We start from the raw sequence: 15,484 nt of genomic DNA on the forward strand, positions 1-15,484 counted from the left end.
ACGGTTCAAGCCGTGGCGCTCTCCGACGGATTGGTCCTTTCGATAATGGCCTTTTCAAAATTACTGACGGATATCCTTGACCCCCGCTCTAGCAGGGAGCGGAAGTTATCCTGTACAGGTAGGATTCCCGATTCTTTTCTCCCGCCCCGTTTACGGCCCGCAGTTCTGGACTGAGATGTGCGGATATGTCGCCTTGTCAACGTGGGAACTGCACCACGCTCGTTTACGGGGCCGTGGCATCGGGTACCGTAGAGTCTCCCGAGCCTCTTTTCAAGGGTATCTTGGTGCTGCCGTCGGCTTTCCTGATTCCTGTGTCCCATCTCTTCGCTTACGCACACGATTTCTTGTGCTGCCCGAGGCGCTACAACAGCAACCCGACACCCTCTAGCCACTTACGCTCAACACCGACTCCGAGGTAAGAGCTGAATTAAGGAGATGATTCGAGTATGGTCTCCACAATCCCTCAGTCTTGCTTGCGGCCACGCGGCTGCGTGGGTCAAGGTTCAGGGGCGCGCTGCAGTGTCTATTGCAACCCTCGGACTCCCAGCTAAACCCGTCCCCTCATGTCAGTCTTCTCGGGACGTGACTGGTCAAAGACCCGGATCGCCCTGGTGAGGGTTGGGATTTGGTAGTCTGGCTCTCCCAACCCATGTTGACCAACCGCCTGGGTCTCCTTCCAGAGCCGCTTCCCAGCATACTCCATATGACCAACTCTTCTCCCCTAAGAACGCCATCACTTTGATTCCGCCATCTCCCGTTCGGTATACATACGTCGACCTCTTTGCTCGATAGTTTGCTGAGCAACCTCGAATCATTGCGCCACTGTTGTGGCACGACCAACTCGGTGCCGCTCCGTCTTCAGACACCCTGTGCCAACGAATGGGCAGCCTCCGATCCAAACCCCCAGCTTATACGCTACACACTGGCGGGTACAACACAATGCCATACACGGACCGTTCACTGGAGGCCTGGAGGGGAGTACTTTTGTCCCGCTCACTGGACGAAACACAGAATACGTCCCAGGCACTGACGCGTAGATCAAGAGTCGACTCGGTGGATATCAGAGGGTCGGGATCATGGTCCTCAGAAGTACAAGAGTCGTATCCATCTCATTTGGAACTGGACGATGAAGCCGACTTTGTCAATGAAACGCGGACGCCTACTGTGACTGGCGCCATGTCTCCACACCGATCGTCGAAGCCATCAAACCCTCCCGGAAGAACATCATCTTTGCCAGATCCCACTGAGCTGGAACGGTACCAGATCTCTACTCCGTTTTTGGACCCGGCGCACTTTGAGCTGTATCGTCGAATGCGGGCCGCCAGGTCAGTCAGTAGCCGCCCAACACAGAGCTCCGGTATGTCTCGTATCTACATATTCTCCTTTTATAGCCCTCAATTATCGTCACGGTGGATTGAGGCTACACATGCAGATTTCATCCGATGCATGATTCTTTTCACTACTTCGCATTCAGGAGCCAAGCTTAGCGTGCTCCGGCCGTGCTGTCGCAATCATGAGACGCTCATCCCAATGAGCCGGTTTGCAGACCCTCCCAAATGATTTCACTTCTTTTTAGACCATACTTCTGACCACCTCTCAGGCCATGGCTCAGGAAGCTCAGATTACCTGTCCGCCAGAAACTACCGCACTTGGTGTGGCACGGAGGGGACTGTGAGCACCGAAGCTGACGAGGACAATAATGGAAACAACGATCTTGACCGTCAAGAGACTCCTTATTTCACGCCCAGCCACACTCCGTCCCACCGTTCCGAAGGGACCGTACCCGAGGACGAAGGCCAAGAAGGGAGAGCACCGGACTCTCCCCATCCTCGTTCCAACTTCTATCCATACGACTCGAGATATGGGCGTCTGGCCATGGAGGGCATCGGAGCAGCGGGTGGAGAAGCAGATGAAGGCGAAGATTCATGAGCAGCGTGCTCATGGGCATCGTAGTGTCCTTGGGCACCTACGCTGTCACGATTGGGCGGGTTCGTCTCTGCAGCGATTCCGTTCGATCGGGCCACGATTGGGAGGCTGTGGGTAGGGACATGGAAGGCTTTTTGGAATTATATCCGCCGCGATGCTGGACCATTGCTTCTTGTGCGCAGGTAATCTCAAGAATTCCATATCTCACGTATCTCCTTGCACGTCGCATTTGTGCTGCTCGCTGGTCGCTCTCGGTTCCACTGGCACATACGTCTTCAAGTCGTTGAGCTCAGGTGCTTCTACAGGGCTGAATGATCTAGTCGAACGAACATTCGTTACCGGTTAACAATTGGAGTTCTGTGTCTGAATACGACTGCATCCTGAATTTTCGCTGCCATGTACATTAGAAGGTGGACGATGCAACGTGGCGCTGCAGAGATGCACCGTTAAGCGCGTTGCTTCCCCGCTCTCACTGCAGCCGAATGACCGTCCGTCGGACCTCGAGCTCTCCCGTTGCTTCGGCTTTGTGTCACTTCAGCATGTCCCTTCTGATGCTGAAGGATGTACAATAAATCTGAGGTTGGAATAAACATCCTTTTAGTGCGTTCGGCAGAAGTTTCCCTTAACCGGGCTCGGTGCTTGGAATGGCTCGGGCTTCGGCAAATCCAGCCCTATGCTAGATCGAATGGGGTGTAGGACAATCCTCCCAAGAATCCTTTACTGAGGAGGGAGCTTGACATCGGGCACATCATAGACTCCACCACCACGAAGTCGTTTAGCAGCTGAGACGGAAGACGGGAATGGCGCGTCTCTCCGGGTTGCAAAGAGATGTTCTGGCGCTGTATAGAGAATGTTTGAGGGCTGTGAGGGAGAAGCCAGTTGTACGTTTACACCCGAATACGACGTGCGAGAAGCAAACTGCAAGCAAGATGTATTGACTACCCAATCTAGAACAGCCAGTCCCATTTTCGGGATTTCGCGAGGTACATTGATCACTTCATGAACAACAAACAACGGTGTGGATTCGTTAAGGTTGGCTGACATGCTCCTTCAGGGATGAGTTCCGCAAACATCTTAGCGTCAACAAGAAAGATTTCGCAACGATAGAGTATCTGCTTAGGAGTGGGAGGCGGAAATTGGATAGGTATCGGGATCCGGAGATTAGGGATATTCATCGGTGAGGGGTTTGCTGTACGGTCAGAATGCACCCGGATATGACGAAGAGGAGGAAGAGGAGTTGGGGCACACAGTACCCTGTAGAGCAAGAGCTATCCACACGATGGGAGACGACGATTTGATGCTTCCCCCATCGTCGGGTTCCTCCGCGGAAGTAAGTGGTCATGGGGTGGTAGGGAAGCAGCAGGAAAGGAGGGGAACGCAGCAGGAAAAGGGAGGATAATGGAAGGGGCTACGTCAGGAAGGCGTAAGTAAGTATCAAGCGGGGCAGCACGATGCTTCTTGTCTGCAGTCGCTGAATCTTCTAGATACTGGTGATGCTTTCGTTGTACGACCGGGTACGAGCATACGCGTCTTACTCGGTCACGTGATATACCCTACACTGCAAACACCACGACAAAGCCCTGGAGGCGTCGCCAATCGTGCGGAACCAATGCCAAAACCCCGCTCTGAACCCCGCAGGACCCTGCATTAAGGGGAAGCTACGCCTAGTTTGACGTCATTGTTTCCGGTTCTGGTAAGTTCGAGAGGGTTCGCTCCTCCCTTCACGCCACCAAGCCGTAGCTTCTAGGAGCTACTCGACCCATCGTGCTATCCTATTCTACAACAACGTGGTTGCTCTCCGAAATCTCTAGAAACGCTCCTCTGGGTATATAAAGCCCCCCAACTCACCTCCCAATTCCCCTCTCCAGAATCAGATCAAAACATCCACAAGTTTCATGCAATCAGTTCGCACAAACATTCGACGACTTCCGCAACACCTCCACCGCATCACCAAGCCTTCGACGATCAGCCTCACTAAGCCAAGCATCACCACTACTACTCCATCAACTCGTCGACACTTCCACCTCTCACCAGCAACAATGTCTCTGTTCCCCCGCTTCACTCAGGAAATCTCCCCCCTCTTCCGCCTCTTCGACGACTACGAGCGTCAACTCCAGAGCTTCGACAACCGTCTCCGCTCCTTCAGCCCCAAGTTCGACGTCAAGGAGACCAGGGATGCCTACGAACTTCACGGCGAATTCCCCGGCGTCGAGCAAAAGGACATCAACATTGAGTGGACGGACCAGAACACCCTGACCATCCACGGCCGTCACGAAGAGGTCAAGGAGCGCGGACAACGTCCTCAGGGCTTCATCGAGGAGGAGGGCAAGAAGAAGGAACGTCAGCCTAGTGTCGAGGAAGAGGGTGCCGAGCAAACTCAGGTTGCGAAGACGGGAACGAAGGAGGTCGCCAAGAGGGGAGAGCCCGAGACCAAGTACTGGGTCAGCGAGCGCTCGGTTGGAGAGTTCCATCGCTCGTTCGCTTTCCCTGCGGCTGTTGATCAGGACAATGTCAAGGCCAGCCTCAAGAACGGCATTCTCAGCATCATCGTCCCCAAGTCCAGGGCTCCTCAGCCTAGGCGCATCCAGATCGAGTCGTAAGGGACTTCGGGTGCCTTCATGGGTTACGACTTTACGACGTCACGACTTTGCAACCTTTGCGAGTTCAGCGATGGCGATGGATTGAGAGGAAAATGGATGCGAATGAGGGAGTAATTGCATTAGTGTACCGGATGGACGGGTTTTCGGACCATGGATAAGTGATTGCATCTTTCGTCTTCGACGACTGCTCTTCCTCTCTACTCTACCTTTCCTTCTCTTCTCTGTACCTTTTATGGTTGGGGAGTGAGTGATTGGAGATTATGAAGCAGGTTTCTGTGTGATAGTTCAATAAAGGACTTTTCTAATTTCATATTCTGATTCCTCGCTTGTGATGATTTGAATGAAGGTGCCTTGGATGAGTACGATTTGACTTGGAGGGATGTCCCCTTGTATGGGCTTGCTTCTGTTCTCGGTGCCTCCACGATATACACAGTAGCTCATGAAGGAAGGGGATGTTCATATCATTTGGTGTGACCCTATTGCCGATCCCTGCAATTGCTCTGTGCTCCTGTGAACACTGCGCATCTGTTGCCTAACCCGCTTTGATATTTCAGTCGTGGAAGGTCGTCTGTGTTAAGTTGACACCGTGATATCTCCAGGCTCCGTGTCCAGGTGAGCCTCCGAGAGGAAGCCACCATTGTGCGCGAGGTATCTTCTCCCAAGTCAGGCTTGTTCCTCCAGGATTTTAGCTTCGAGCACGACAGCCTCAGCAGAAACAAAAGACTCCAAGTCTCGACCCGGCCACTCCCCGTTCCCTGACTCTCCCAAGTCATTCTACAATTGCATATTCAACGTCACACGACCCAACTCGCTCCCATTATGCAGCCACAACAATTGGTGCAACGTGCAACAGCGTATCATAAGCATTTGCACGCGCGCGGGGCGCAGCCCGTTGAGGGGGTGGGAAGCAACATCAAGCCTTGTCAAGCCGAAAGCTTCGCTCAGAGCCAAGAATAGAAGGACGGCGCGGATTTAATAAGCTTAAGGCCTATTGGAGCGCGGTGCCGAGACCAGCTGGAAGACGCCTCCAGCTGCGTGGGAAGGGTGCACAGCATTGGGCGGCCTATTGGTGTTTCCCGGACGAACCTAAGTCAGCAGTGGTTGTGGATATGTTATATTTATGCGGTACGGAGTAGTTGTAGGTACGGATTGTCCGTCAATAGACGATGTCGGTGCACGTTGGCGAGAGCAGGGAGGGGAAGTATCATACGTATCATTGAAATGACCCCTGGAAAGCTGGCCTAGAGTTTGTTCTCGCGGATCCTGCCTCAACGTCCGAATAAACTTTCCAAGGTTTTCTTGCTGATGAGACCCGCTGTGGCATCCTGTGGTAGGTACTCCGTAAACACAACTGGCTTTCTCCCTTCTGACAGTCTGGTCACTTTTGCAGCCTGCCTTCTTTTCCTCCAACCCCAACACAACCCACACGACAACGTACTTGTAAGCTATCAGAACTCGCGCCCACGTTGCACAACGTCTTTGTCCCCTCCATCTCTCCACCTCGAAGCTTTGAGACCTCTCTCGCTGCACCGAGTCCTTGGCGGGGCGGCCAAGAAACTGAGGATCATCGCTGGGCAACCGTCGTCCGACGACAACAAGTCGTGTCAGTGAGTCCGCACGTTCCTTACCTACTCTCCGTACAGATTCCCTCCATGCCCGCAACAGGATATCCTCTGCGGCCGCAGGTTGCCCGTTATGCCAAAGCCTTGAAGAGATGACAGCCCTCGGTGCAGGCTTGCATAGCCCACGGTGGGCATCCCGCGCTATTTATCGATTCCGCTCCCGCGTGGAATCATCCGGGAACAACCCCCAGTTGCCACAGGCGGCTCACCACTCCGTCCACTATGCATGCTGACCGAGTTTCTGACATTTCAGACCTTCCTCACGTCCGGCCATCCTTTTTCTCCACACCGAGTTACTCCATTATTGCTGTTAGGCAACGCGTCCCCTTTAGTACCCGTCGTCCGATCGCAGCACCCCAACACTCAAGCGTCCGATCCCGCCTGACGACCGAGTGAAATAACCTTCGGAGACCATACACATTCCTCCGCTTCGCGCTTAACGTCAATCGATCCAGCAATTCCCGTACCTGTCGCTTCGCTCCATTTTTCTTTAGAGCCTCCAGATCAAGGAAACGGTCCCTATCCGCTCGCCGGACAACAACGACTCTCCTCTGTTCTACGCCAGCACAACCATTCGCGCGTCACGACGCAGGCAGCGAATCGAAGCGAGCGCAAGCTTCCCACTACATACCCGCGTGTGCAACCCACGGCCACGTCGACCTCCACCCAGGGCGCGGCTAGCCGCATAATGCCCGCGATACAAGGAGCATGACGTCCAGTTCCACCCGCACCCCCTCCACCGTGGTCTCTTCGCCCTCGGCTTCCTCGCCGCTCTCCCTCGCCTCCTCTGGTCGCTCTCTCCTCGCGCGCCTCAGATCGCCCCTCCAAAGCAAAACGCGCCATTTTGCTGACTTCTATATCCTCCCCGACGATCCCCATCGACAGTATGCGCCCGGCGATGTCATCAGCGGAAGTGTGATTCTCAAGGTTGTCAAACCTCTGAGGATCACGCATTTGGTGATTAGTTTGCACGGGTATGCGCAGGTATTCAAGAATCCCAATGCGCCTGGGGACGCCTACCGAGCGTATAGCTCAACGATAGGGTCGGGCAAGGGAAGGAAAGGGGGAGGTTATTTCGGGAACGGCTTTGCATCGTTGTTCGAAGATGAGGTGGTGTTGTGCGGGGAGGGGAGATTGGCAGAAGGGGTCTATCACTTTAATTTTGAGTTGGAGTTCCCGTGCAAGGGGCTGCCGAGTAGTATCGATGTAGGTATCCTTTATCTGGTCCTGGGAGGGCTTTCGCTAATGGGGGGATGACAGTTTGAGCGCGGCACGATCTCTTACATGTTGACGGCGACGCTGACACGGCCCACGACGATGTCCCCGACCGCATCTTGCGATACGAAAGTCTATCTGCAGGAAACCGTCGACATAGCATCCACACCAGAACCGAAGCCACAAGTTATAAGTCTTGAACCGATATCGAAAAGAGCACGGGCGAAGAGCGCAGCTCGAAAAAGGACTATAGTGCGGACACGCAGCTCGGCGTCGACTCAGCCAGGTACGAAAAGCGAAGCTGGGGACTCCTCACGGACAGCCAGGGCCTCGGAGTTCACCCTCGGAACTGAACAAGTCAAAGCGCCGCGGAGTCCGGCGCCCAGCGATACCAGCTTCGAAAGCCAGATGAGCAGTGGGAATGCGTCGGGAACGGATTACGGCATAAGATCCATCAACACTACGGTTGGGGGTAGTGCTGCGGAGGTGGATAGGCTTGCATCTAAGGATAGAACAATTACGGCTGCCATTAAGGTCGGGAAAGGCGGGTTCCTGCGAGGCGATCAGATACCGATCAAGATCTTGGTGCAACATACGAAACATGTGCGGAGTTTAAGAGGTATAATTGTCACACTCTACAGACAAGCTAGGGTGGATATGCATCCCGCTCTCCCCGTTCTACCGAACAGCAAAGGCGATAAGTTGAAATCGGAGGACTACTATCCCAAATCGAGGACAGGGCTAGGAGGCCTGTCGCTATCTTCAGCCGGCTCAAGCCATCTCTTCCGGAAAGACCTATCCCAGTCTTTTGCGCCACTCTTTGTAGATCCCAGGACCCTTACCGCAGAAATCAAATGCGCAGTTCGCGTTCCCGAAGAGGCCTTCCCTACCATATCAAACGTTCCCGGCGCAATGATCAGCTTCAAGTACTTTGTCGAAGTTGTCGTAGACATTCAGGGTAAACTCACCCGTCTAGACCGGCTTCTCCCCAACGCAGGTCTCGTCAATGTCCCGTCCGCAGCTGGCCTTGGCACCGCCAGCGAAGACGGCACCGGAAGCATGTTTTCCACATGGGGGGGCACGTTCGTCGATACGGAGGGGCTGAGGCGCGAAAAGGGGGTGATACACAGTGTCTTTGAAGTTGTCATTGGAACGAAAGATAGTGAGCGGAACGGGAGAAGAAAACAGCCTGCTACTACGAACAACGCTCCGCAAGAATCAGACGCCAATATAGAAGGGGATGTCAATGACCAGGCGGCCGTGCATGATGTATCACTCCAGACTCAGGAAGACCCCTACGGTTATCCGGATTACCAGTGTGGATATGGAGACGAGTCCTACGGTGATTATGGCTACGGCGCAACGTACTCGGGCCTCACTTACCATGACTCCACCCCCGCATACTATGGTCCACAAAACGGACACCACCCTCCTCCTCCGTTACCTCCGGTTGCCGCCCCCGCCGCCGCCGCAGATGAAGAAGGTCTCTCAGAAAAAGAACGCATCCGCCGAGCAGAAGCGCGTCTTCTTCCCTCCCAACCCCCAGATCTAGCAGGTCCGTCCGCTCCAGCGGAGAGCTCTTCACATCCACATCTACATGAACATCCAAGACCTGCGGTATTACTGCCGTCCGCACCGGTTTTACCAGAGGATGGTGATGATAATGCGAATGCGTCGGGTAGACTTCCGCCGTTTCCTAGGGGAGGAGTGTCATCGTCGATGCGCAGGAGGGGAACGGGTGAGGAGGGAGTGAGTACGAGGAATACAGGCGCCTGTTCTCTGGCCACGGTTACACCCGTGGCGACGACGCCGCATCTGCCATATCCTCCGCGTGTAGCAGAGGAAGGTGTTGGTGCAGACATGCCAACTCCTCTCCCTTCTCAGGAAGCAAATCATCCTATACTGACCTCCCAGCCGCCAAACCCCTCGTCGTCAGCACCAGAATACTTCCCATCTGAGTCTTCTGTTGGGCCGCACGTATACTCGCGCCCGACCGATGATAAACAAGAGCTTCAGAGGAGGCGGTTGCAGTTGGAGACGAGTGCGCCGCCCGACGATGATGAAGACGTTGGCGACTCGGCAGGGCCATCAGCCCCATCAGTCGAAGGAGTGAGGGATTTGGCGATCAGGCCTTGTGCACCGAACGCTCAACGTGATGGGGAAGGTCCGAGAGCGGAAAGCCGGCAACACGGAGAGAGACACGAGGGATCTAATAGTGGAAATCGTGATTCCCAGGAAGAGGCGTTACCTGCATATCGGCGATGAAGCGTAAACGTGGAGTTGTCGCACGTTGAGCATAATGGAGTCGTCTTTTGGGGATCTTTTTGGAGCATGGCTTGCATATTTGAGCAGATTTGACTTGGCTTGTTTGGCGCTGCTGCCATTGGGATATCTGAAGATTTACTGCTGCATTCGGATCTAGGGGGTCAGAGTTTTGCGATGTGGAAATGGATTAGGATGAAGAAGGCATTTGTAGACGTAGGACATGCATATGATACCTGGGATGAGCATGTATATCCAACATTGACACAGTGGGATCTGAGTCGGGAATCTTGGAGGTGAATTTGAAATACGATTCTTTTGCCGCAGATGCCGCGTTGAGATGTATTTGGGGATGCCTTTGGTTGTCTCGCCCCCCTTAACGTTGTTTCCTTGATTTGTATCGTGAGATGCTGAACATATACGTAGTGTAGCTCTCTGGCTAGCCATTTGCTACCTCTTTGTTCGTCTCGTCGCTCCCATCCGTCACCTGGTGGGTCACTCCTACTCACTTACTCCCCTTCCCTTATTTCACGACTTTACCCCCATTTCCTCTGCCCTTCCCTTCCCTTTCCTTCCTCTCCTCCCCTTCTTTCCGGTCCCCAACCCATCACAACTGCGCAACCCTCGCCTGATACACCCCGCCCACCACCGTAGCCAGCACCACGTACGCTCGCTGCAGGTTGGCAACACGCTTCTGCATGGCGGCCTCGATTTCGCGCTTCTGACCGATCAGGCGCTGGAGCTCGGCCATTTGGGCTGCGTGAGCTGTGTTGCTAAAACGGGGGGAGATGATGGGTCAGAGGAGAGAAGAGTATAGATGGTGGATGAGGTTGGGGGGTAGGTGGTGAGTCGTGTTGGGAGGGGAAGGGAGGGGGGGAGAGAGGAGAAGGAAAGGGTGGGAAGAGGGGTATGCGGAGTATACAGGAAGAAAGGAAGACGGAGGACTTACGCTTCCTCGTCGTACTTGTCAAAGAGGTGGGTGATGGCCGTTTTTGTCTCGGCGACGGAGCGCTCGTAGGTCTTGCGGATGCTGGCTTGGGCGGCGGAGTGGCGTTTTTTTTGCTGCGAGGGGAGCGAGGGTTAGTTCGGTGTTGGGGATGGGGATGATGAGTGCATATGTAGAGTCCAAGTTCCCAAAGCGTGTGTTGTTAGAAAGAGTCAAAAGGTAGAGGTAGAGGAGTTAGTATATGTGAAGGCATCTCCGCCGCACGTCATGCACACAGCTCATGGAAAATATCCCAAACGATTCAGAATGGGGGCTTCCAAGCCTCTGGTAGGTGGATGCGTCGCTCACAGCTTCCATGACATCGCCGATGACATCTGCAACCGCTTTCTCGCTGACCCCACCTCCCCCCATGCCGGACACGTCTCTACCGTCTTCGACAATGCCGTCTTGCGAGGCGACGATGTCTTCGGTGCCGGAACGAGGGATCTCGGAGTCTGGCACGTTTTCGCGGTGAATCTTGCGGCGGGCGGTGCTGCTGCTCGATGCCTGGGTTGGGAGCTTGGAGGATTTGGGCTTTTTGGCGGTACGGGTTGGTGGCATGGTTGCTGATGTGGATTTGGCGGTTAGTGGACGGAGTATCAGTTTGGATTATCAGTTGACAGTGCGGTTGTTTCGTTTACAGTATTATCTCTCCGACGTTCAGACGGATGCAATATCATGACAAATACGGCTAGCGTTCCGTCCCCACACACTCATCGCGCCAAGATTCCGACGTCCGTGCACGTAACCAACCCATCCACCAAAATTTCGCCTTCTGCGGACAATCCCAACCGAAAGAAGTCAACGCGCACACTCTTCGACTCTCGTATTGCACACTCCCCACGCCGGTGGTGGACAAACACAATGGGTCTCGCAGCGCCAAAAATGTATCTCCTCCCACACTTCCCGTGTCCCTCTCAAAACTCACATACCAAACCCCGCTCGTCTCCATGTCTACTGAACCATATCGAACTAACACCAAATCTCCAGCCGCAACCGCATCTCCAACGACCCCCAAAACACCACCTGGGCGAACAACACCTCCCGCTTCGGCCACCGCATCCTAACCTCTCAAGGCTGGACCCCCGGCAGCACCCTCGGCGCAAAGGACGCTTCGCACGCCGCGCACTACACGGCCGCTTCGGCCTCGCACATCCGCGTCCTGCTAAAGGATGATACGCTGGGTTTGGGCGCGAAGAGGGGGAGCGAGCGCGCGGAGAACTTTGGGCTTGCGGGGCTGGAGAGTATACTGGGGAGATTGAATGGGAGGGTCGAGGAAGTGAAGAAGGAGGAGGAGAGGAGGGAGGAGGTGGAGAGGAGGGGGTGGGTGGCGAGACGGTATGGGTATATGAATTTCATCAGTGGGGGATTTTTGGTGGGGGATAAGATTGAGAAGGGGGTTAAGTTTGCGCCGGGAAGTGAGGCCAAGGTTGAAGTTAAAGAGGATGTGGAGGAAGTGAAGGTCGAGATCAAGGAGGAAGAGGCGGAGAGTGGTGCGGAGAAGAACTCGACTAAGAAGTCGAAGAAGCGGAAGAGAGATGAGGACTCCAAAACGAAGAAGGAAAACGACGGCGATGAGGCCGACGAACAGCGCAGTCTAAAGCGCAAGAAGAAGTCTGTCAATCTGCGCGATGAAGCCGCCGAACAAACAAAATCAAAATCAGAGTCCGACCGCAAATCCAAGAAGGACAGGAAAGAAAAGGAGAAGAAGAAGTCTTCCTCTAAAAAGTCGTCATCAGCAGATACGCCTCTCTCCACAGCATCCGATCCCGGCTCCGAAAAGGCGAAACGGGAAGCGGAAAAGCGTGCCCGTAAGGAGGAGAAGAAACTCAAGAAGGCGTTGAAGAAGGCCGCGAAGGAGGCTAAGCGGTCAAAAAGTGAAGCTGAATCTTCGTCCTCGGAGGAAGAGGACGAGAAGGAATCGGCGACCACGACTACTGCCACTGCCTCAGGTACACCTACCACGGGCACCTCGACACCTGTCGGAGGTATGTTTGGCTCCGGGGCGAGACATGCGGTGCGCGCGAGGTATATCCGGCAGAAGAAGATGGCGTCGATGGATCCGCAGGCGTTGAAGGAGGTATGTTTATTGACGACACAGTTGTTGATAAACGCGTGTTGACTTTTGATGCAGATCTTCATGATCAAGACTCCTGCGTGACAGGCGTAGTCTTTCCTCATTTCAATTTGCATAGCGAGGCGTTTCCAGCAAGGGGTATCTTCTCCCCTTTCGATTTCTTTTTTCTCCTCCTCATCATCTATATCCCATTGCCGAGGTCACACGAGGGTTGATGCCTCACAGATGGCAGTCAGAGCTCAGAGTACATCATGGATGAATCCAATATACTCCGTCACAAGTACCACTCAGCCCTCAAATTGGGTGACACAGGATCTCGATCAAGTACTAACATTGATGATCATGTCGATTATCCATTACGAATATCCTACATCACGTTCCTACTACCTTCTAACTCTTCGTCTTTCGGCCCCTGAACCCTTCAGCCATTTGGGCTCACTGCCAAGGACAAGAAAACAATAATCCCTTTCCATCAAACCCCGTTTTCGGTCTAATCCACCTTTCCCAAGACTCGCGTCGGTAGATCTTCAAAGAACGCAGTGTCACAACGCCGAATCGCTTGCCCTGTTGTCCCTTTCTTTGCCCAAATGAAACAGAAAGAATACAAGGGTAAAAAGTACACGCCATGAAGCCAACGAGCTAAGCGAAGGACCGAAGTCCTACCCGACCAGCGTTGACCTTGGAGAAAGAAGACGGCCGAAGCGAATAAGGAAAAGGGAAAGGCCTCCACGACCGCTGTGAAGCGGGAAACCCCTGGATATCCAAAGAACCGCAGACAGAAATTATGATATTATCCGCGCTCGCCCAGGCAAGGCAGAGAGAAAAGCTCAAGACAACAAACCTACCTTTGAGACCCTTACGCCTCAGTCTCCCACGGCCTCCAAAACTTCCACCCCTCTCTCACCTCCTTCACCCTCCCCTTGAACCTGGCGCTCTGCACCCCAACCAACCTCTCAATCCCCTCATTTCCCTCGGCCATAAGAAACTTCTCCTGATCAATTTCCTCCCCACCCTCTTCGTCATTCCCATTATGCAGGACAGCGGGCCAGAGGACACCCACGCCATCGCCCGCGAGCGTGGTTTCGAATTTCTCGAAGCCTTCGGCGGAAAGTTTGAGTTCGAGTGTGTCGAGGATGCGGTGTTTGAGTTTGGTTGGCGTGGAGATGGTGCTAGCTGGTTCCGACGCATCCGAATCTTCCTCTTCGTCTTCTTCTTCGTCGGAGGAAGAGGGTGGGGATTGCGGGGCGCCGTTGACTTTGCCGTTGCTAATATTCCCGTTGCTAACATTCCCGTTCGCCTGCGACGGCGGTTGCGGCTTCAAAATCGTAATGGCGCAGCCTCCGCCCCCAGCACCGGTGAGCTTCGTCCAGCCAATGCCCGTGTGATCGATAAGTTCGCGGATACGTTCGAGCTTGGGGTGGGAGACGCCTAACGAGACAAGCAAGCCATGGTTGATCGTCACGAGTTCGCCGAGATGTTTCAGCGATGCGGGGGACTTTGGATCGAAGTCTGGGGACGTGAGGAGCCTGTGTGCGGATTCCGTGACTTGGCCAATGGTGTTGAGAATGCTTTCTGTGAGGAGCGGGTGCGCGGTCTTGAGGGCGCTGACCTTGGACACCTCGACGGATGTGCTACGGGATTGGCGCGTGTTTACGAGAAGGAGAGGGAGCTCGGGGAAGTTCCATATGGGCGTTACGGTCGGGGGCTCGTTGTAGTTCGTGCGTTGGAACAGGACCGCTTTGCCGCCTGAGGAGACGGTGTTGTCGACGCCGGAGGGGTTGCCGTGAATGCACAATTCGCCGACGAAGGCCCAGCGGTTGATGCGTTCGATTTGGAGCGCGGATTCCCTGGAGGGTTGGTCTTGGTGTGGGCCGCTGAGCGCCCGGATCTGGAGAAGGAGGGCGGTGCTGAGGCATACCGCTATGGAGGCGCTGCTTCCGAGACCGGCACCGATCGGGATCGTGGAGCGCAGTGTGTATACGCAAGGAGGTGTTTTTCTTGACGCCAATGAGAGGAAGAGATACAGGAAAGACGTGGCAGAAGCATGATGTATCTTGCGTGCAGACTCGGGCACTTTGGGCGAGACTGTGCTTATGTGCGGCTGAAGAGCTGCGAGCAGATCCTCGTCCAGCGAGGTGACGAGGTCATAGTAGTATTTCTTCTTGCCTTTCGCTGAGAAAGTGTCCCAGGGCAGCTCGTCTATGTTCCAGGTATGTTCGAGCTGGATGTCTGGGAAACGGAGTGTGACTGTACGGTGGGACTTGGAAAGGAAGGAGACGAGGAGATACGAACGAAGGGATATCGCGGCGGCGATGGCGGCCTGAGTGTCATTGTTAGTTGGTAGGGAAGATGCACGGTGGAACTGTTAACATAACATGCCTTTCCATGCACTACCGCGTGCTCACCATAAACAATGACTTTGCCTGGCGCAGACACCATGAAGGACGGCATCAGAGGCGTGGATTGCTTCCTCCTTATCAAGGGCGACGGTATAGCTTCCATGGGCGAGAGTTCTGGAGTCTGTAAATCTTGCGAGGGGGCGGAGCGTGGTTTGAGGCCACCCAAGGACGTGCTCAGCGGGTCCAGTCTGTCGTACTGTCTTCCGCGCACCGAGCCGTTGACTGCCATTCTCGTTGGAGGGTAGGGAGTTGAAAGGAGACAGCGAGCGGGGGATTGTTGGTTGGAGTCAATGGGTGGCCGAAAAGCAGGCTTGCGGCGTCAGGAGGTGCAGCGCCTCTTTGACATGACGACGCTAATTTCCCCATCGAGGGTTCCCCAAAGAGTCTAGCCTGCAGGA

At 54.4% G+C, this 15,484-nt stretch overlaps 6 protein-coding genes across 6 annotated transcripts; 4 read left to right on the forward strand and 2 right to left on the reverse strand.

Moving 5' to 3' along the window:
- Positions 1–2,263: 2,263 nt before the first annotated feature.
- EI97DRAFT_13395 (uncharacterized protein) lies at positions 2,264–3,490 on the forward strand. Its single transcript, XM_033793141.1, has 4 exons — positions 2,264–2,807; positions 2,878–2,909; positions 2,981–3,353; positions 3,411–3,490. The coding sequence occupies exons 1-3, from the start codon at positions 2,727–2,729 to the stop codon at positions 3,105–3,107; spliced, it is 240 nt and encodes a 79-aa protein (XP_033658454.1). The 5' UTR covers positions 2,264–2,726; the 3' UTR covers positions 3,108–3,353; positions 3,411–3,490.
- Positions 3,346–4,844, forward strand: EI97DRAFT_13554 (HSP20-like chaperone). Its single transcript, XM_033793160.1, has 3 exons — positions 3,346–3,353; positions 3,411–3,619; positions 3,795–4,844. Exon 3 carries the CDS (start codon positions 3,822–3,824, stop codon positions 4,524–4,526), a length of 705 nt encoding a protein of 234 aa, XP_033658455.1. The 5' UTR covers positions 3,346–3,353; positions 3,411–3,619; positions 3,795–3,821; the 3' UTR covers positions 4,527–4,844.
- Positions 4,845–6,856: 2,012 nt separating this feature from the next.
- EI97DRAFT_366554 (uncharacterized protein) lies at positions 6,857–9,628 on the forward strand (the record flags this gene model as incomplete). The annotated part of the gene is made up of 2 exons (XM_033795037.1): positions 6,857–7,354; positions 7,409–9,628. The coding sequence occupies 2 exons, from the start codon at positions 6,857–6,859 to the stop codon at positions 9,626–9,628; spliced, it is 2,718 nt and encodes a 905-aa protein (XP_033658456.1).
- Positions 9,629–9,945: 317 nt separating this feature from the next.
- EI97DRAFT_463345 (uncharacterized protein) lies at positions 9,946–11,171 on the reverse strand (the record flags this gene model as incomplete). Its single annotated transcript, XM_033801347.1, has 3 exons — positions 9,946–10,398; positions 10,575–10,687; positions 10,920–11,171. The coding sequence occupies 3 exons, from the start codon at positions 11,169–11,171 to the stop codon at positions 10,233–10,235; spliced, it is 531 nt and encodes a 176-aa protein (XP_033658457.1). The 3' UTR covers positions 9,946–10,232.
- A 224-nt stretch (positions 11,172–11,395) lies between these two features.
- EI97DRAFT_389096 (uncharacterized protein) lies at positions 11,396–13,022 on the forward strand. Its single transcript, XM_033796198.1, has 3 exons — positions 11,396–11,497; positions 11,601–12,690; positions 12,745–13,022. The coding sequence occupies exons 1-3, from the start codon at positions 11,475–11,477 to the stop codon at positions 12,769–12,771; spliced, it is 1,140 nt and encodes a 379-aa protein (XP_033658458.1). The 5' UTR covers positions 11,396–11,474; the 3' UTR covers positions 12,772–13,022.
- A 521-nt stretch (positions 13,023–13,543) lies between these two features.
- Positions 13,544–15,189, reverse strand: EI97DRAFT_367481 (mevalonate kinase; the record flags this gene model as incomplete). Its single annotated transcript, XM_033795097.1, has 2 exons — positions 13,544–15,007; positions 15,106–15,189. The coding sequence occupies 2 exons, from the start codon at positions 15,187–15,189 to the stop codon at positions 13,544–13,546; spliced, it is 1,548 nt and encodes a 515-aa protein (XP_033658459.1).
- Between the last annotated feature and the right edge of the window lie 295 nt (positions 15,190–15,484).

This window comes from Westerdykella ornata (assembly GCF_010094085.1).
Source record: "Westerdykella ornata strain CBS 379.55 unplaced genomic scaffold EI97scaffold_1, whole genome shotgun sequence".
NCBI lineage: Eukaryota > Fungi > Ascomycota > Dothideomycetes > Pleosporales > Sporormiaceae > Westerdykella > Westerdykella ornata.